We start from the raw sequence: 22591 nt of genomic DNA on the forward strand, positions 1-22591 counted from the left end.
GATTTTTGCTACCACAATATCAGTATGAATAGTTAGTTTATGCAATTCTTTTGTCTTTTCCTACATCTTTTCTCCCTAAGAAAATAAACCCTCCCTCATCTACCTTTTGTCCTTTACTGTGTTACATATGGAAAGTTCAATAATAGATTAAAAAACCTTCCCTTTTAGTTGCCACAATAATAATTTTTTTCCATACTATCTTGACCAATTATGTTTGTGCTTTAATAATATTCAACAAAATAAATATTCTAGATAGTAGATACAAGATTATTCTATAATCATCTTTTTCTCGTATTCTTAGTTTAGTAGGATAAATTAAGAAAAATAATAATACATGTTTATCTATATTAACAATTACATTATGATATAAAAATTACACAACTTTTTTTTTCCTTTCATTAGATATAAAAAATAAAAAATATAAAAAAATATTTATATTAAATAATAAAACATTTATTTTTAATATATAATTTATAAAATACTAAAATAAATAATACATCAAAATTTGTTATAAGAATTTTATAACGAGATGTAATAAATAAAATAATGGTATTAGAAACATTTTTTCCCCCTTTTCAGAGGTAATACAAAACTATTATAAATGATGCTAACATTGTCTACATTCTAAAAAGACAATCTCATTTACATTTATTTCCTCTTACTACTTCAAAAATTTTCTACATCACTTTAAAGAATAGTCAATGTTTTATAATTGAAGATACTATATTTGATTCATTTCTCTGTTGTTGCACACACTCAATGCAATTCGGGGTTGCGCTTTGGAGTGTACATTTTCACCATTCTTCCATTTGTAGATTGGATAGGTCGTGCATTTTTCTCATATTTCTGCAAATGTCATACAATTGAAATAATATTAGCCCAAAAAATCTTTATTAGAACTATAGATAAATGGTGAACTATTTTTTTATGAAATTTTGCTTAACTTAAAATCTCAAACTTGTTTTTTAAACTACAATATTTTATAGAAGCACAAGTACAATTATATTTTAAAAGATATATATACCCAAGAGGATTAGTTCTCCTCTGCTTGCCTTGTTCCTCTCCCCAACTTGGCACTTTGAAAGACCAAGGTAAGGATTGGTTTGGGTATTAGGTGGAGTCATATAAACCCTAAGCTTGATGATACAAGAGCATGGGAAGGAGACCTCTTAAATTACACCAAAAAAATTGCATACATATACAAATTACAATAGTAGAGAAAAGGATGTTTACATCATGTATGGCCTCATGCAAAGCTTTGCCTTGTTCTCGTGATACTGTCCTCACCTGTTTTCATATTTGGTTTCATATTATAAACATGTTGAAAGCCAAAAGTAAAGACAACTTAACTCTCATGATTAGCTCTAAGTTTTGAAAGTTTTTTTTTTGAAAACTTCTAACAAAAAAAATTGCTTTAAAATGGAAACAAACCTTATGGACAATATTCCACATGACTCCCTCTGTACAAGGTGGAGTGGTAAGGGACCCATTGTAGCGATAATATTTTCTACTACCAATTTTGATGTGTTTGGGATTAACCATACCCAAAACTACTTCTGGAGGCTCCTTATCAGCAATGGAGGTAATGTCATCTGTTAACTATAACAAAAAAAAAATGAAACATCAACAAAGGTGTTGATTTCCCAAACTTTTTGTTGAAAGGGTTTATCCTTTTTCCGACTTTTCCTATATTGTATTGTATTTTTTCTTACATCATTTTAGAGAAACAATTAAAAATTGACTTTTAAGTATGAGGATATCAAGGTACCTCTGCAAGAAAGCTATCTGGTCTTCCGTAAGTGTAGAGGATTCCAACAACAACGATCTTCTTGTCTTCAGATTCATGAACTAGATGCATTTCTAGAGGATACCTACACTAGTCAAACTATTTATTTAGACCAAAAAAATCACAAAGATCTAAATCAATTTCATTTTTATTTTAAAATAGAAATTATATATATATATATATATCACCACATAAAAGTTCCACATAACTATTTTAATTAATATCAAGATAAATAAAAACATCTAATAATTCGTCAAAAAATTATTTAAAAATGTAAAAATTTCTTCAAAAAAAATACATTAATCATTCTATAAGATCAACATTAACAAATATTCTATCTCTTACATTACACTAAACATTTACTCAGACAAGAGCTTATAGCACAATAGAAACTTGTGAACCTCTCATCAAGAAAATCTTAGATTTAAATAAGTCCAAACATTATATAAATCTGGTAATAGATAATAACCATAGCTTATAGCACAATAGAAACTTGTGAACCTCTCATCAAGAAAATCTTAGATTTAAATAAGTCCAAACATTATATAAATCTGGTAATAGATAATAACCATATAAATCTGATAATAGATAATAACAATTTAATATTTTGATATTGTTAGCAATAAATTTGTAATATATGATCAACACATTTAAAAAGAAAAAAAACACATCAAATTTAAATTATTAATAAAAATAGATAAACGTGACCACACTAGAAGAGAAAATGCCATGAAGACTAGATATATTGAGTTTCAAAGACTTTGTTGACGGAGTGAACCATTGAAAATGGAAGTATTGTTGGCAAGAGATACTCTCTAGTTTTTTGCAGTACGTATGATGTTCCTATGAGCATAGGGGATAACATATTACACTGCCTACCTTCTGCCATTAACAGTATGCTCGGCCGGAGTATGCCAATGGCCTTGATTAAGCCTGTATCTTTTCCCCTCTATCTCTATACTCCCTGCGCCTGTCGCCCATTTCACCTTAACAAGATCCCAAAAAAAATCAAATATCAAAATCCATGACAATAAATCAAACAACCTCGCAAAAATCTTGAAAAAGCATGATAGATTTCAATGGCAGACCATGATGTCATGTCCCCTGTTCAGAAGAGTTGCATTTGCAGGATAATAAATCCTGCGAAGTTTCCCCAAATCAGGATAGATTATAGCCCTCCTTTTGACGACATCAATGGGGGATTGTTGCTGGCCATTTCCACAAGCACTCCATTCCTCGTGAAGATCTCCCCAATGCTCTGGCCCTGTTTCCTCCCCCTCTTCATATGTGAACTCCCTTTCATCCTCTGTTTCATTCCAATCAAAAGTCACAATTAAAACCCCCAAAAAGATCTGCAGATTTAAAAACCCCCAAAAACTTTAAAAGAAAAACAAAGGCAAACGCATTACCGACTTCAAATCAAATCTCACAATAAAAACCCCCAAAAAAATCCGCAGATTAAAAGCCCCAAAAACTTTAAAAGAAAAACAAAAGCTTTTAAAAGCATTACCGACTTCCTGAGTTCGAATCCCCTCGATGCAGAGGAGTAATAACCCCAATAAAACCAGAGCTGCTCGGATTACAGGCCGTGCCATGCCGTAATCTCACAATTTATACTCAGAATCTCAACGAAATGTTAAGAACTGTGCCTAAGCCGAAGGATTCCTAGCAGAGAACAAATATATATTTTAAAATTAGAAATTTTTTGTTGAGTATAACAAACCGTATCACACCGTTCTGTGAAGTTATTTCTATTGGAGAAGAATATATAGTGAAATTTTCAAACAGCCCACGCGATTTTCTGGTTCACCGTTGAAATTTCCTCAATGGAATTCTGAACACGCCTCTTTGAATTTACGAAACTTCGTGTAAAAGACATTTGATGGGATGGAAAATGCTGTCCACACCGTCGTTTCTTGACGGGCTGTTTTGCTTCGTCGAAATAATCTGCTCTGTGCGGACCGTCAAATTCGTCATATCTGTCGAATTGAATAAAAGTTATTGTCGTGAAATTATAATTGGTGCGCATTTTTTAAATTTTCCTATCATGTTCTAGAATTTGACGCATGCTTTTGTTTTGTACCGTCTGAATTTCTGGATCTTGAGACGTGTTTGGTGCAGCTTCGTTCTAACCAAGCTTGACATTTCATGGAGTTCATCGGTAATTGACAGATCACGAAGATATCACGATTACGGTGACGTAGTTGGAATAAGATTTGATGGAAGTTTTTATGATGTTTTTAGAGGTATGAACAAGTTTTCTGTATTTCTAATTGACTTAGTACGGTTGAACTGCTCTACTTGACTTGGTACGGTTCATATGGGTTAGTTTATTCTAGTCGAGACATTTGTTAGAGTAGGTGGTTTCCCATTGTGCTAAATTCTTGGTCCAAGATGATGTATCATGGACAATTTGTCCATGCTGCATACATAACGTGCTCTTGACTGAAAAATTAAAGAACATTAGAATGTAAGATTTTTTATTTTCTTCTAATTTATAAATGTGATCAAGAGGTCATTATGTGTATTGTATATGATGAACTGGGTGCAATAATTTGAAGTTTAGTTGTTGTTGTTGCAAAAAGGAAAAAAGCCTAATTTAATAGTTTTTGGAAGTCTACTAGGCAAAGTATATAATTGGTAATGTGCACAAAGGTCAAAGTGTATATTTGAACTAATGTCCAACATCCACACATAGATCCAAACTCGTCCATAAATCCAAGGTCGGAAACATTACTCTTTCCACATTCAAAATACTCCATCCAGAAAATAACTGTTGATCATATACACAACATGAGCACCTGCTCATGCGCTCCTCTTCTTTGCAACCATGCACAATGCATCTAAAAGTCTATCACGTTCACTAGACACCATAAGACCTACCTAATCTTAGAAGCAAAAGACTATCAACCAAAAAGTCCTCATCTTCAACTTGGTTCTTGTGAATAAAAGACAAAATCTCCACATAAAACTCAAACTCAACATGACACATGACCAACAACTTATCTTCATTGTCTGTCAAATAGTTTATTAATCTCATGAAATGAACTCTTAATGACAACATGTGCAACTTTGTGAATTTCATAACGACTTTAACATCACACACTAAGACAACCATGTCACATTGGCCCCTCATCGTCTACAATCAGAGGACTGGCCACATTTAGTAACATAAAAATATCACAATGTGTTTGTTGCATGGGAAAACTGCCATTTATTTTTCCTATTTTCTGTTATGGTTCCTTCCAATCTTTGTCAACAAATTATATGTTGTGCTTTTTCTCTCTTGCAGCATTGTCGATGCTCTTCTTAACGAAAACCTTTGCAGTGTTCTCAACAGGCGCGTGAGCCAAATTATCTTGTGTGTTTGTATTATTGAGAGGTTCCTAACACATAAATTTCGCCAATCCCATTAATCGAACACCATTGTAAGTGAGCCAGGCATCTTTAACATCGCTTATGCACTCACTCATCGTGTTCTCCATCGATCTCTTCACCAAATTTGTCATACAAGCTGTTGTCCATGGTAGCCTCCTTGCTGATGTTCTCAGTAGGAAAGAAAGGAAGAGAAGTAGCTCTATGTGTTCCCGAACTCAATCTTGTGTTTCTATTATTTTTTATACCACAGTCCTCCTTCATGGCTAGTTTTGACTCTTCAAATTCTATAGACTCTTCACATTCTATAAACTCGTTGACAGAAATTGCTCTAGATTCTCTCTAATCTAGTCCATCTACTTCATCAATTTCCATGGGTATATTTTCATGTGAGCAACTACAAAAAATATATTTTCTTATGGGCTATTTCTTTTAGTTTCTCATATGTACAATTGAAATTAATGTTGATTTTCCAATTTTTCCACCTCATGTTCTAGTATCTATTTTTTCATTTTCTTTGGGAGGCAAATTCTTAGAAATTTTATGTTAAATTGTTGGACTATTTTTGTTAATAGCTTCTACTTGATTTTGACTTCCCATTAGATATAAAGTATCTAATTTTTTTCTTTTTTTACTAAAGACTCTTTTGTCATCTTCCATTTATTGGATTGCAACCTAACATAAAATTCTTGAGAGAACAATGCAACCTATTGAAGTAGAATCATTTTTAAGGTGAGGGACATACTTGATATCCCTTAACATCCAATTATTTCCCTTGGCTATTTTTTACAAAACATCTCCCTTTCCAATAATATTTAGAAATTTATCATCTACGAGAAATACTTTACCAAAATTATCACTTTGAAAGGTTTTGAAAAGCTCACTATGCAGGGTAGTATGGATTGATGCTCTAGTATTGAGCACTTTTGTTATGATCAAAATAAGTGTATCGTTATATTCCACTTCTGCACCTTGGTCCGAACCAAGCTTTGATACCAATTGTAAGTTTTAATCGAGTATATAAACATAATAAACATATGTAAGACAATGATACAAAAATGGAGACAAAAACACATAATGTATACAAATTAATAGTGGTTAGGAAAATTTGCCTACATCCACTCTTGAATTAGGGAAATCTCTTATTAATCATTTAACCAAATACAATACAATGCATGGAATGTACACAACCATTTATAGAAACATACACAACCACTTAATGGGGAGAAGGTGAAAAGTTGTGATTGATGGAAAAACATATCCAACAGCGTAGAGGTCAAGAGGCAAGAGGGGTAGACCAAGGAAAGTGGCTTCAAATTCAGTTTTAGGCCATAGATGAACTCATCATGAGGAGGCAAGGCCCTCTATTGCTTAGTTGAATCAATTTCCCCCCATGAGAATTTTTATTTTGTTGATTGTAGCTTTCTTGAACATAAGAAATAGAAAGTGAAGCAAACCCTCTCAATGATTATCTATAATTTGGTTTTGTATCTCCATATGGTATCATTTCTACAAAGTTTAATGGCCTCCTATAGTTTGTGTTATTGGTTCTAATGTCTAAGGTTTTGAGTTGTCTAAAGCTTAGTATATGTAAATATTCTTGACTACTGTTGGGGTGGTTTTGTAATTTGTTTTCTCTTTCGTAAGCATTTGTAATTATGAATAGATCAAATGTCAAATATGTGGTTTGTAAAGCATTGATATTAGAAGGTCACATGGTTTGGTCCTATTCCAAAGAAGATAATGAGAGGTACAAATGTGTTTGATAGATAGTACTATACAATTGCATTTTGGTATGGATAGGAGTTTCATTGGTTTCATAATATGTCTGGAGGTAGTCTCAACTCTCTTTTTTTGTAATGGGTATGTGTAGGATCATGGTGGGCCAAACTATACCCTTAAGTGGTAGTGTAAAATCAACAATTCAGGTTTATGTCAACTTGACATGCAATTTTGAACTAGCTATGAAGTTTATATTAAAAATTTGTAAGAATAATATCTGTAGGAAATTGAATGTAGTTTCCAAAGTGCTTAGTCTTTTCTAAAAATAATTTAATATAATTGGTCAAAAATTCGTATTTTAATGCAATAGTCCAAAAATTTCAGGACAAAAAAAAGTAGGTGCATGCTTGGCTACCTTAATCACAATAAAAAATAACATATTTTATAAGATTCTAGATATAAGTAGACTTGTGCCTAGATGTGACACATATTTTTGTGTGTTTTTATTCCATGGAAATAATTAATTATGAATTTTCTTCTATAATATTTTTAGGGAAAAAAAAGGCTCTTATCTGACCACCTTAACTAATTCAAAACATTAACACTTTTTTATTTTTTTGTATTAGGCAAAGCATAGAATGTGATACATCTTTGAGATTTCAAAAATGTTTTAGAATTTGAAAGTAATAGTTGTTTTCAATTAGTATGGAAATTGACACCTTATAGTTATCTTCATTTTAAAATAATTAATAAATAGTTATCGAACTAATATTTTGATAGAAATTATAATGTTAAAAAGCTGAGAGCATCCTAAAGAAACCCTTAAATTGCTTCAGAAAAATTGAACAGATTAAAAGTCATCAGGTACCTCCTCAAAGTCTGGAAGTCACCTAAACAGAACAAAGTCACATTCTTTGAGTTGACCAACTAGGCTTGGTAATTACCAAGCCAAATCGATCGGCTACACAATATATATCAGATACACAATATATTGTCACCCAAATGATTTTTTTTATTTCTACAATTGAATATAGTGTTCTAGCTACACATAATGAGTATTTATACAATATATATTCAATAATATCACATATATATTTATAGTGTGTAGTATATATTTAATTATAGCATTATTAAATTGTAATATGTATTTAATTATAGTATATATTCTATTATAGAACTTAAATTTTACTGTAGTAAATATTATAATATATATTGTATTCTAGTATATTATAGTATATTGTACATATTATGAAATATAGTAATTTTATATAGTGTATATTGTATTATAACTGTATATATACATATATAGTATATGCTATCATATAGAATAATTTTGATTATATATATATATATATATATATATATATATATATATATATATATATATATATATATATATATATATATATTGATAGCATATGTACCTCTTAGGGACATATGTCATTTGTTTGAATGGGTAGAAAGCATTCATAGGGTATTCTATGACCTTTTTCAACCCATTCAATGACAACATATGTTTGTAATGGTCATAGGATCCCTAGGGACAAATCTCATATGTTCTCATGGGTCAAAAGGATTCATAGGGTACCTTTCAACCCATTTGATGATAACATATGTACCTAGGGGTTATGAGACCCCTAGGGACATATCTCATTTGTTTAATGGGTCGAAAGGGGACATAAGGTGACATATGAGCCCTTTCGACCCATTCCATGATAACATATGCTCTTAGGGGTCCTAAGAACCCTACAAACATATATAATATGCTTGAATTAATCAAAAGGGGTCATAGTGTACCTTATGACCCCTTTCAACCCATTCCATGATAGCATATGTTCCTAGAGGTCTTATAACCCTTAGGAACATATCTCATATGTTTAAATTGTTAGAAATATAAGTGGAGTAATTGAGAGGGGAGGAGTGAATCAGTTACCACTAAAACAATTCTAAATCCCTTAGATGTCAATACAAACTCAAATCCTTGCACAACTTAGTTACAACTAAATATATATTGTAACTCAATTAGCAAAGCAATTTGAAATATTAATGTGAATTAAACTTTAGTAACTTAGTTGCAGAAAGATAAAGAAATAAGAAAATAAGGTCAACACATTTGACACCAAGATTTAAAGTGGAAACCCAATTTGGGTAAACCACCAATGCAACTAGTTACAACTTTTCACTCTTCTGAAGTGAGCACTGTTAGGAACCAACCCTGTTAAATGGTAAAAAATACACTATTAGGTGTGACCCAATTAAAGGATTTGAATCACCTTGTTAGGAGTGATCTTGTTGAAGGTCTTCAAGACACTTCAGTATAAAAATGCCTCCTTGTTAGAGGATTTACATAAATGACTATTAAGTCAACTTTGTTAGGAGATTTTTTCATTGCTACAATTGTTAGAGAGTAACAATGATTGACTTGATTGACAAAGCAACTAAATTAAAGATTTAGATCACTATTTTGGCTTCTCCTCTAGATCCTCCTTGATCAAAATATTATTTGTAGCTCCTTGGATGTTCTTCTCTAAACCATATATCCTTTTTTATTCACATCTTATCTTGTTTCACACATTCTCATATTTTAGTCCACATCTTGACCTTTCATATATATGAAACCCAGTATCAATTTGGCTTGAATACCCTTTTGAAATAAAAAAATAACATCTTCTGAGTCATCTTGCATAAACCAACTAGTAGAAAAAACTAATCTGATGAAGGTTGGCTTATACTAAAAACTGGGTCACATGGGTACCACTAAGTTCATTGGTAATTGACCTGACTCAATTTACACTGAACTCCTTTGGTAACCGACCTGACTCAACTTACAAAGGAATCTCTAAAATTTCCTTCTTCTGATCTTATGCTTGGCATATATTGGAGTCTTCTAAACTTAGTTCCAATTGGTAGTGCTCCGTTATAGTATGACATTTGCGTAACATCAATGACAATAAACAATTGAATAATTGTTATAAAAAATCTCCCTCTTTGGCATTGATGGCAACACAACAAGTCATTAAGAAAAGAAAAGTTAGAGTAATCAAATGATTTATAAGATTTTATAATATCCTTACTTTCATTCTAATTCTCTATCCATCCATGAGAACTCCATCTGATATTCTCCCTCTTCCATCATATCTTTAGACTCCATCAGATCAAGTTCTCCCTCTCGCAGAATACTACCTCTGATTCTTCTTTGATTATGACATGATTTTCTCCCTCTTTGACATCAAATGCCAAAGACTTGTCATAGTGAATTTACAATGTACCTGATGTAGTGATTCATATGCAATGAGCTCTGACTTCTTTGCATCAACTTGATAGATCTTCAAAGTAGTTTGGTTGATGCATCACTAATTTGTATTCTAGTGAGCATCAGACGGGGGAATGACCCCTAACTTTTCTCTTAGATACAAAAATGCATCCTTAGGTTTGGAAAATATGTCAGTGACTTGCTCCTTTGTGTTAACATATTCTAATCTGACCTCTTTATCTTGAACTATTTCTCTTAGAAAATGATACTTGATTGTAATGTGTTTTGTCTTGGTGTACATCACTAGATTTTTAGATATATTGATTGCACTTGTGTTATCACAATAATTAACCATTGGATCCTTGATTTCTTCCTTCATTCCTGATAACAGTTGTTTCAACCACATTATGTTTGAGAAATTAACTACTACAACAACATATTTTGTCTTTGCTATAGACTGAGAGATGCAATTCTGCTTCTTACTTGTCCAAGATACTAACCTCTTTCCAAGAAACAATGCTCCTTCGTTAGTGCTCTTTCTATCATCAATACTTCCAGCCCAAACAACATCAGTAAAGGATGTCAACTCAAAGTTCCCTCCCTTTTTATACCATAGACCATAGTCTTGAGTGCCTTTTAGATATCTCATAGTTCTTTTGATTTCCATCATATGATTTTCTTTGGGATTTGCAGATAATCTTGCAACTATACCAACTGCTAATGCAATACCAAGTCTTGTATGAACAACATACTGAAGTTTTACAATCATGGATCTATAGGTAGTTTAATTTACCTCTTTTGAATCATCATTCTTGGATAACTTATGTCCAATGGACATAGGTGTCCCAACTGGTTTGGAATCTTCCATTCCAAAAGTCTTCAACATCTCCCTGACACATTTTGACTGAGTAATGTAAATGTCATCCTTCATTTGATGAACTTGTAAACCAATAATTTTTTTTATTTCTCCAAACATTGACATTTCAAATTCTTTCCTCATTTCTTCATAGAATGACTTACATAAGTCATGATGATTGTAAACATGATATCATCCAACAAATATTTTTGCTAACAAAATCTTGTTCTGTGGTCCCTCTTTAATATACAGACTATTGTTATCATTCATTCTTTGAAAACCAATCTTCACCAAATATCCATGAATTCTCCCATACCATGCTCTAGGAGCTTGTTTCAGATCATATAAAGCTTTTTGTAACTTACAAACCATGTCTCTTTTGTTTGGATCGATGAAACCTTTAGGCTAATCAATGTCGGCTTCTTCTAGAATCCCATTTAAGAAATCTGATTTTAAACACATTTGATACACTTTGAATCCTTTAAATGTAGCATATGCAAGTAGTGTTCTAACTCCTTCAAGTCTAGCAATAGGAAAAAATGTTTCTCCATAGTCTATGCCTTCTTCTTGAGTGTATCCTTTGCACACTAGCCTTGCCTTATTCCTTGATACTTTGCCATTTTCATTTAATTTATTCTTGAATACCCACTTTGTACCACTTATAGTTTTATCCTTGGATCTAGGAACAAGAGTCCAAGTATTGTTCCTTTCAATTTTCTCAATCTCTTGATTCATTTCCTTTATCCAAATTTCATTTTTCAATGCATCATTAATAGTTCTAGGTTCAAATTCAGTAAGCAAGCATGTACCTTTTAGTTTGTTCCTTGTCATTGTACCTCCTATCTAATTTCCAATTATTTTCTCAGGTCCATGATGCCTTCTGACATATCTAGCAAGTACAAGTTTCTTACTTCTAGATTATGGATTGGATTGACTTGGTTCACCATGCTCAAAGGTTCTATGGGTTTCCAAATTATGCTCCATCTTTGTTGTCTAAGACTTGATTCCCATAGAATGTGACTCAGGTTCCTCTATCTGGGACTCAGTTTGAATTGTATCCAACTCGAGTTACACTCGTTGCAACTTGGTTGACACTAGATGTAACTCGGTTGATACTCTGGACTTGGGTGACTCAAGTGGAGTGATTTGCTAAATGTTGGGTAAAGTATTAGGCTCAAAGTTAACAATTTTTTTGTAATCCTTAGGTTCCTTGCTACTTTGTTCTTCATTCTTTTCTACAAACTCATCAATTTTTACATGTGAACTTTCTATTTCCTTGTGAATAGAAAGATTCAAACATTTATATGCTTTTCTCTTGTTGGAGTATCCTAAGAAAATCCCTCATCACTTTTCACATCAAACTTCCCTATCCTTGACTCTTTTATGATATAACATTTGCTTCCAAATACTTTAAAATAATAGACATTAGGTTTATATCCATACAATAATTCATAAAGTGTTTAATATGTACCTTTCTTTAGTTGAACTTGGTTCAAGGTATGAACTACTATGTTGATTGCTTCCTTCCAGTATTTGGTTGCAACATTTTTCTCTATCATCAATGTTCTTGCACAATCCATGATGGATCTATTTCTTCTTTCTACTATGCCATTCTATTGAGGTGTACCAGGTGGATATACTTGTCTTTTGGTTCCTCTTTCATTATAGAACTCATTGGATTCATTAGAGATGAATTCTCCTCCTTTGTCTGATCTTAAGCATTTTAACTTCTTACATGTTTCTCTCTCAACTCTAGCCAGATACCATTTGAATTTTTGAAAAGATTCTGATTTATCTTTCAAGTACATTACTGTCATCATCCTAGAATAATTATCAACAAAAAAAAATGAAGAATTTGTCTCTAGTGTAGCTCTTTGTACCTATTAGTCCATAAAGATCTGTATGAACTAGTTCTAGGACTTCTGCAGTGTTGAAATTCTTACTTTTGAAGCTAGTTTTACCCATCTTTCCAATCTGACATTGTTTCCATATGGCCATTTCAAGTTTCTTCATATTTGGAATACCTTTTACTCTTCTGTTCTTGCTTATAGTAACTAGATTATCAAAGTTTACATAACACATCCTTTTATGCCATAACCAACTTTCTTCTAAATGTTCCAAGAAGTATGAATTATCAATGAGATCTAGATAGAATAGATTACCTTTTTGTCTAATTGCCAGTTCCAACTAGGTTCCCTTTACCATCAAGAAGCCTGCCCATCCCATTCATGAATTCTACCTTGAATGTAATTTTGTTTAGATGTGCCACACCTAGAAGATTGTCTCTTAGTCCTTCAACCCAATAGACATTATCACATTTGATTCCATTAGTCAATGCAATGCAACCTTTTCCCTTCACATAACATGGTTCATTGTTTCCAAATTTAACACTTCCACCATCATAGTACTCCAAGTGTTAAAACTTAGTTTTATCACCAGTCATGTGATGAGAACAATCACTATCTATTATCCATGTGTCATTTTTGCTAACATGAGAAATAAGTATCATAGTTTCATCATCCCCATCATTTGATTCATCTTTAATAGCAATATATACCATTTCATGTTCATCATCACTATCAAAATCTTTAGCAATATAACAAGATTTATTATCTTTATCTTTGTAGCTCTTGAAATGTTTCTTTCCTTTGAACTTGCTAGATTTTCTATCATCTTTACTTTCCTCGTTTAGACACCTTGCAACAATGTGACCAACTTCTTCACAAGAAAAAAAAATCAATGGAATTTTTCCTTTATATTTACCTTTGTCTTTTGGTAACCTCCTTGCAAGTAGGGATTTAATGGCTTCAAGGTCATCATTAGATTCTTCTTCTTCTCCACTGTCAGACTTTTTTCCTTTTGAGTTTCCACCCTTTCGACCAAGAGTTTAGCTTTGAATGTTGATTCTATGTTGCAAGATCTAGGAAGATTGTTATTGAAATTTATCAAAGTTATCCAACTCAAAATTTGTCAACCTTCCCACTAGTGCATCCAAAGTTATATCATTTTTAGGATCACATCTCATCTCTTGAATAGCTGAAACTCTAAATGCATAAATAGGAAGAAGAGTTCTCAATAACTTATTGACTACTATTTTATCATCTATTTTTCCTCCTAAAGCTCTGATTACACTCACACTTACTTTGATTCTCTCACTGTATTTTGCAATGTTTTCAACTTCTCCCATCTTTATTTAATTAAACTAGCCTCTTAAACTTTTCACTTTGGCTCTCCTCACTTTGTCATCTCCTCCATAGATCTATTGTAGCTTGTTCCACATTTCATGACCAGTAGGATAGTCTTTGACTTCATCAAATTCAACATAATTGAGAGAAGAAGAAATGTTAATCATCATTGTGTTGTGATTCTTTTCCTCCACCATATGATCTACAGTCAAAGAATCAGGTGGTGACACATTTAGGTTCTCTAGGAATTATAGGCATGCATATCCAATGGTTCCTAGATGTAGCTTCATGAGATCCTACCATGCTTTGAAGTTATCTTTGTTCAACTTAAGAATTTCTCTTCTACAAGACATCTTGATGTTTAGCTTAGGCCCTTGAAACCTTTTTTGAAAGCACCAAAAAGTATGATACCAATTGTTGGAAATATAAGAGGAGTAACTGAGAGGGTAGGGGTGAATCAATTACCACTAAAACAATTCTGAACCCCTTAAATGTTAATACAAACTCAAATCCTTCCACAACTCAGTTACTATTGGAAGCATGAATGTTGATGATACTTCCTCAAGGGAGTCTTGTAGAAACATGATTAGATCATTATCATGATGATATGTTACATTCATGACTGTGTTTGTCATTGATTTCAACATAGCAATTTTAGATGGTATCTAACAGAAGAATAGCTCAGAAAGATCAAGTTGGTACAAATAGATAGTTGAGTACTTTCACTAATCGAGTTAAAGGGGGATACTAATAAGTGTCTAGTATATACAGCTAACCTAAAAAAAAAAAGATATTATGTCTGGCAGTAGTTATGCAAGGTTCAGTGAAGATTGTTATGAGATAGAGTTTATGGAAGCATGTTATGGTAAACTTGTTATATCTCTTAGTAGAGTTGTTATTCTGTGAAGCCGAAGTTAAAGATGTGAAGAAGACATTTTGGAGATGATGTAGCTAAGCTTGATCATCATAATACTGCATGTATGGAAAGTTATTCAAGTTACAAGGTGGAAGATTAATGTTATCGCTAAGTGTAACATGTTCTTAATGAGGTCCTATAATTATTTATTGAGAAGGTGTAATAGCCGACTTAGGGAATTGTTTTATGGATTTGATATAAAGGAAGGACATTTTATTTTATCATGAATGGATGAATGTGAATGATTATAAGAAGAACAAAGAGAAAAATGCAAAGATAAGAAGAGCAGAGCAAATGTGAAGGAAACTTTATTGCCAAATTTTTATTGTGTGATCTAAAGTTTGATACTTGGATCTAAGGTTTGTGACCTAGTCTACAAGGTCTAACAATGATTGGTCTAGTTGATAGGATAGAGGAAAGAAGTTAAAGTATAGTACATACAATTATTCTAGAAGGAATAGTTAAGAGATTAGTTGGACAGTGAGTTCAGTGATCTTGCCTCTGAAGCTGTTTGGACAATGGTTCCTTCTATCTTCTACAACTCAACTCCTAACAGGGTTGGAATCTTCTAACAAGGATTCAAAGTCTCCTAATAGGGACTCATACGTACTAAATATTCTAATAGACTCCTAACAGGATCCATCCTCTAACAAGGAATATTTATAAATTAGTATATCATCTTGTGGGCATCATTTCCATTAGGGTTTCCCTAGTTAACATATGTGGTGTAACTATGTATATGCATCTTTGTATGGTTATTGTTTACTTTTGTTATCTTAGTATACTATTGTTTCTAATGATTGGTATCTAAGCATCAAGTCCTTGAAGATAAAGTTTAACAACTTTGGGAGATCCATGGAAAACATATTTAGAAAAGATAATCCAAAGTTCTATGGAACAAATTATGACATTTGGAAGGAAAAGATGAAGACATGTATCTGTTGTGTATGGGTCTAGGATATTGGATCTTGAAAAAATTAGAAAAGTCAATCATTGCTGAGAAAGATTTGGAAACTTGTACCAAGGAAGAAAGGTAACTTTTCATGTGCGACATGAGAGCCAGAGATTATTGTTTGCACTTCTTGAAATTGAGTACAACTAGGTAAAGTCAACTATTACTTCTCAAATGATTTGGAAAGCTTTGGAAAATAGTTTTGAAGGAGATGAACATTCTAAGAAATTGAGGTAACAAAGTTGTATTTGTGCATTTCAAGATGCTAAGATGATGGAAGATGAATCTATAAGAACATTTGTAGGCAAGATACATAAATTACTGCAGGTATTAGATCTCAAGGAGGAACCAAGCAAGATGATGAGGTGATGGAAGATATTGAAGAGCTTAACGCCACCATTTAATCCAATAGTTCAAATGATACATTTGTTGATCTCTTGTACCAAAAATTTCACAAATGAAACATTACTTGTGAGACTTGAAGCAATTGAGAATGAGCTTAGATAGTCTGGAGAATTGACCAGAATTGAAACAACTTTTAGTACCCTATTCAACCTAGTTTGTCAAGGAGCACAAGTGCTAGAGGAGAATTTGCTAGTAGTAGTAGATCTAATGAGTAAAGAAAGATAGAAGGAGTAGCCCTTTTGGTACAAAGAGAAAAGGATGGTAAGAAAATCTTTAATTTTTGGACTTGTAATGAATTTGATCATTATGCATCTAAGTGTCCTAAAAGAGAGAAAAAGTATAGAGGAAATTTCAAACCTAGAAGAGATAGAGTGTTGGTATGCAAATGAAGAAGATGATTCCGATGATCAAGAAGTAAGTGCTAGTAATGATGAAATAGGATTTGTAGCTATTGAAGAAGAAAGTCCAAAGAAAATGCCTTTGGTATCACAAGTTGAAAATAAATTTGATTAGAAAATTGATAGTGGTTTTTCACATCATATGACTGGTGATATGAACAATTTTATTAACTTCAAAAGTCATGATGGAGACATTGTCAGAGTTGGAAACAATGCAATGTGTCAAGTTAAAGGTATTGGATCTATAACTCTTGATGGTAAGACTAACATTGAGGATGTATATTTTGTTGACGATTTGAAGAAAAATCTTTTGAGTGTTGGACAATTAGTGGATAAAGGTTATTAATTACAGTTCATAGAGAAGATATGCATGATTAGAGACAGAGATGGAAAGGTAATTGGAATAGGAATTGGATCTACAGGTAATGTATTTCAGCTGAACCCTACTAAAATGACATGTTTGGTTGTAAAGGTAGATGAAAATTGGTTATGAAATAAGAGATTTTGCCATATAAACTTTGTCAAAATTGTGAAGACTAGTAGTATGTTTGAAGTTAGAGATTTTCCTAAGATTGTAAAGCCTACTAACACAATTTGAAAGGAGTGTGTATTGGCAAAGCATAAAAGAACTTCATTTCCTAGCAAGAAGTTTACTACTAAAAAAAAGTTGGAGATAATACATATAGATCTTAGTGGTCCTATGAAGACTAAAGGATTCTATCGATTTTAGTTGATGAATTTTCTAGAATGATGTGGGTTGCATTTCTTAAAGGAAAATCTGAGGCATTTGATAAGTTCAAGATATTGAAGAATAGAGTTGATAATGAATAAGGTATGAAGATTAAATGTTTAAGATCATATAGAGGAGGAGAATTCACTACAATGAGATTAACATATTTTGTGAAGCTAATGGAATCAAAAGATAGTTGTCAGCTTTGAGAACCCCTAAACAAAATGGCATTGTAGAGAGAAGAAATAGGTCAATAATAGAAACAACAAGAGCTATGTTAGCTAAGAATGATGTATCCAAGATGTTTTGGAGAGAAGTTGTGAATAAAATAGTCTATACTATGAATAGAGTGAAAGTTAGGAAAGACACAAACAAGATCCCTTATGAGCTGTGGTTTGGTCACTCACCTATAGTTAAGTATTTGAGGATTTTTGGTAGTAAATGTTATATCAAAAGAGATAATGATATTGGTAAGTTTGATGCTAAAAGTGATGAAGGTATCTTTCTTGGTTACTCATTGAAAAGAAAGGCATATTGATGTTATAATATAAGAACTAAGACTATTATGGAAAGTGCAAATGTAAGAGTTGATGAAAAATTCAGGATACAAGAAAGAATAGTTGACTACAATTCAGATGATGAAGGAGAGCTAAGACAGGAACAAAGCCCAGAAGCTTCAAAAGTGCTAATAGTTATAACAACTCCTACTTCTAGTAATAAGATGACAAAGAATCATCCACCTAAGCAGATCATTCGAAGTAGAGATAAAGGTGTGATGACAAGAAGCAGAATCACTGAAGAACTATGTTTGATATCTCAAGTTGAACCAAAGAATGCATATGAAGCATGTAAATATGACTATTAGAAGCAAGCTATGAAAGAAGAATTGGATCAAATAGTGAAGAATGAGACATAGGAATTGGTCCCTAGATCAGCAAACAAGAATGTGATAGGAACAAACTGGGTATTGATGATCAAGATGAATGAACAAGGTGAAGTTGTAAGGAAAAAAGCAAGATTGGTATGTAAAAGTTACTCACAGCAAGAAGGAATAGACTATGATGAAACCTATGCTCCTATGGTAGGAACAAAAGCAATAAGATTATTCTTAGCATATTTAACATATAAGAAATTCAAGGTATATCAGATGGATGTCAAGCCAACATTTTTGAATGGAGAACTTGAAGAAGAGGTATACATAGAATAGCCTAAAGGTTTTCCTTTAACAAATGACAATGACATAGTATGTAGATTGAAGAAAGCATTGTATGGCTTGAAAAAATCACCTGTAAGTTGGTATGTAAGGTTAGACAAGCATTTGAAAAAGCTTGGATATAACAAAGGTATGACAAAGAGTAATCAATATTGGAAAGAAATTGATGATGGATTGATAATTTTGGTAATATTTGTTGATTATATTATATTTGGAGGAAATGATGATGAAAGTGACAAGTTTATAGAAGAAATGAAGAAGGAATTCAAAATGAGCATCATAGGAGAAATGGAATATTTTCTAGGATTACAAAATTTTTAGCACAAAGAATGAATCTTTATTTCTCAGACTAAGTATTTGAAATATTTACTAAAAAGGTTTGGTTTGGAAACAAGTAAACCCATTCAAATGCCTATGGTAACTTGAAATAAGTTATCTACAAAGGATGAGACACCTACTACTGAGTAGAAGAAGTACATATCTATGATCAGAGGATTGCAATATCTGACTCACACAAGGTCAGATATAACAAATGCAGTTTTTTGCAAGATTTCAAGCTAACCCAAGATAAGCACATTATGTAGATATTTGAATACTTGATAGGAACACCAAAGTTTGGATTGTGGTATGATAGTGTTGGTGTAAATAATTATTCACTATTTACACTTTACTTAAGTTTACTTAGGTCAATGCATTATTTTATTATTTATTACATGAGACACTTAGGAGTTTGTGTACTCTTATGAGTTGTCATGTTAACAACATAGAAGTAAGAAGCTCTAATTTAGTACATGGTGTCTACAACACTGGAGTTTGCATAATTAACTGAGTTATTATGTTGACAATACAATTATTTGCACTCCTATTTTAGCACATGGTGTCTACAACATAATTTTACAAGCTATGCCTTTGTAGGCTTATCGTCTCATCATTGCACTTACTCTTATGCTTAGTGGAGGATAATCCACTCCTGGTGGACATGTGCTTGGTTGTAAGATTTATCAGTGTGCTGACTCCTAGACATTCTAGAAGTATTCCAGAGGCCTTTATATTCAAGCACTACTAGTGTACTTGTACATGACCTTACATGAATTCAGTACTATATTGTTATTATGATCATACCTTGTTGGTCTATTCTTGTGCTTGTGCTTGAGTTCCTTGATCTTGGGTAATTTGTCCCTAAGGCAAATTCTTACATGGTATCAAAGCTAAGGGAAATACTCTTCACATAGCCATTGGAGATTGATCTTGCTTCACCTCTCTAAGGACACCTTGACCCAGATCTGGAGTATCAAAGCCATTGAGAGTGTCTAGAGCCAAAACGGACCTCACCATTGCTTCTAGAATGTTGATTCGGTGAAAATCAACTATAAATTTGCCTACCTTAGGCCATAGTCGAATTTGAGGCAAGTTTTTTTGTAAACCAACACTCAAAGGCCTAATCTACAAATTCGTTATGATCATGTTTTTAGATCTACAATTTATTCTTCAAATATGATTTTATTTCTCTACAATTTTAGTCTGCTTTTTTGTGCAAATTTTTCAAATTTTTTTTTAGCCTATCGGGCCTATAGAGAATTTTTTTTGCACGAACTGGGTAGTGAAATCCTGGCCCTTGTAGGATATTCACTAGAATATTCTTTGTGATTCTATCATATTCAATGTCCAAGCATACATTGCAACTTAGCAGGGTCACATCTTAATTCCAACGACCGACTACATTATTTTGGGATTGACATTCAAACTATCGACCGCTTTGTTATTTGTTACCCACGGCTTTCACACTTTAAATAACACAGAAGTTAGCCACTGCGTGTATGTGGGATCTTTAAGTTCCTGCTGACACTGAAAATTACACCACCAACCACCATTACGTAATCTTCCTAGTAGTAGATCTGTGCCCCCACCAACATCATCCACAATGCCACATGGAACTTTTTGCAGCCGTCCACATGGCATCCATCTGCACCCTCCATGGACTAACACCTTGACACGTTAACAGATAGTATACTCAGCTAGCCACGTCGGCAAATCTCCACATTATCTGCAATGTCAAACTGCACCTAGCCATGCAACACTCACCTATCTATCCACATAGCAACTGCAGAAGCTACCATGTGTACCTAGTAGATTGGCACTTCATCCTATACACATCATCTTTTGGTGACTCAACTTTCATACAGTACACGTGTTTTCCATGTGGCACTGCCATGTAGGCACCGTCCGTATGACACGTTAACAAAATGTGGAGACTAGTTAAGACACGTGGCCTATCCACGCCACCTAATGCATGCACATTCATACAATGCCATATGATTGTTGACGTCTCTTATTGTGTCAACAAGGGAGGTATTTTTCCACTGACGTTAGCTGGGCATGAGCCTAAATTTGATGGCCGTCTAACCATCATTTCCTAGAAAATTTGAATTACTATGATGGACATTTGACCGTCAAATTTAACATCATAGTTTGCTGCCTAGACCCTTCTCTAGATGCAATTTTGATTTGATAGTTTGATTGTGGAAGGCCATAACTTAGTCATCCAAACTCCAAATCAAGTGCAAGTTTTTTAGATTTTGGGTAGAATTTCCTGAAATTTTTAGTGGTGCTATTCTTTTCTGATTTTGGTGCATGGATTTTTCAGAAATTGCATTTTTTGGTGACTATACCTATCTAATCCTACATTTTGCAACTTCAAATGCTCCATACAGGCTCATCTGGACACATTTTTAGGTTCTACTTTTTTTGAACGTGCTTAATTTTTTGTCTACTTTTGAGATCTACAATTAGATTATAGGGTTGTGTGGACAAAAATATCACTTTTAGAATTAGATCCTTTTCTGCATTGTATTGCTTTGATTACTCTTCAAAATTGTTGTACATCTGAGCTACAATGCTTAGTGATAGATTTGAGCCTCAAAAGGTAGTTGTAAATAGAAAAATCATAAGTCCAATTTGTACATTTTGAGAAGTGGCCTATTGTACACACACTACATATGAAGTGCCAAAAGCATCATTTTTAGGGGGGTCTTTTGATTGAGTGAATAGGGGGATGTTTCTTGTGTTTTTGTGTCTCTCTTTTGTGCTCTTTTTCATTTTCTACATATTGGGTTCACCTAAAGCTCCTCTTCTAACTTCACACAATTATGCTACATGGAAAGATATTGTATGGAGTAGATTAATGGAAAAAGGTTTAAATTTATATGTTGATGGTACAATTGTAAAACCCACTGATGCTACAACACTAGTTGATTGGAAAATTGAAGACAATCAAGCCTTAGGAATTATCAGGAGTTGTGTTCATAGATACCTCTTCTTCCATATTTCTACCTTTAAGGAAGCCAAGCCTGCTTGGGACAAACTTGAAGGGTTGTATGGTAAGTGGATGAGGAAAAGGGATACTAGATTGAGGATGATCTACTTTTCTTGGATCCTAAGAATTTTGACACAATTCAAGATCATATCAACAAAGCCAATGAATTGAGAGCACTACTTAAAGATTCTGCTAATCCCATGAATGAAGGATGATCAATTGATTCATCACATTTTGAATAGGCTATCTTTAGAGTATGCATCTTTTGTGTCAAGTTCCAACACTAACAGGTTGACCATGGGAAGTGCTTTCACTAAGCCTACATTTGATGCATTTGCAGAAATGTTGATGTTGGAATAATCCATGTTGATAGATATGGGACTTCTCAAGTAATCAAAGACCAAAGCATTGGTGGCTAGTAATGAGAACCAATCAAATCAACAAGGCAAAAGTTCTACCAAAAGCAAGAAAAAGTACTGGAAGCAAA

At 33.0% G+C, this 22591-nt stretch overlaps 1 protein-coding gene across 3 annotated transcripts; it reads right to left on the reverse strand.

Moving 5' to 3' along the window:
* Positions 1–532: 532 nt before the first annotated feature.
* LOC149555188 (alpha carbonic anhydrase 7-like) lies at positions 533–3775 on the reverse strand. 3 transcript variants are annotated; one of them, XM_089829257.1, is made up of 8 exons: positions 3597–3775; positions 3297–3451; positions 2875–3092; positions 2666–2772; positions 1769–1871; positions 1432–1599; positions 1234–1287; positions 533–846 (listed from the first exon to the last, which is right to left on the reverse strand). In XM_089829257.1, exons 2-8 carry the CDS (start codon positions 3379–3381, stop codon positions 757–759), a joined length of 825 nt encoding a protein of 274 aa, XP_089685383.1. In that variant the 5' UTR covers positions 3382–3451; positions 3597–3775; the 3' UTR covers positions 533–756. The 3 variants fall into 3 exon arrangements, with proteins under 3 accessions (XP_089685383.1, XP_089685381.1, XP_089685380.1); XM_089829255.1 differs by having other exon boundaries at positions 3580–3775; XM_089829254.1 differs by lacking the exon at positions 3597–3775 and having other exon boundaries at positions 3297–3539.
* Between the last annotated feature and the right edge of the window lie 18816 nt (positions 3776–22591).

This window comes from Cupressus sempervirens, chromosome 5 (genome assembly GCF_028749045.1).
Source record: "Cupressus sempervirens isolate cs-2001-9-10 chromosome 5, ASM2874904v1, whole genome shotgun sequence".
Lineage (NCBI taxonomy): Eukaryota > Viridiplantae > Streptophyta > Pinopsida > Cupressales > Cupressaceae > Cupressus > Cupressus sempervirens.

What these genes read in the sequence shown, in the direction of transcription:
- LOC149555188 (XM_089829257.1), bottom strand. Translation starts at nt 3,381, where the DNA reads ATGGCACGGCCTGTAATCCGAGCAGCTCTGGTTTTATTGGGGTTATTA. An exon ending in CATACTGTTAATGGCAGAAG is followed by an intron (nt 1,872 to 2,665) that starts GTAGGCAGTGTA and finishes TGACTAGTGTAG; the next exon opens with GTATCCTCTAGAAATGCATC. An exon ending in CAGATAGCTTTCTTGCAGAG is followed by an intron (nt 1,600 to 1,768) that starts GTACCTTGATAT and finishes TTTTTGTTATAG; the next exon opens with TTAACAGATGACATTACCTC.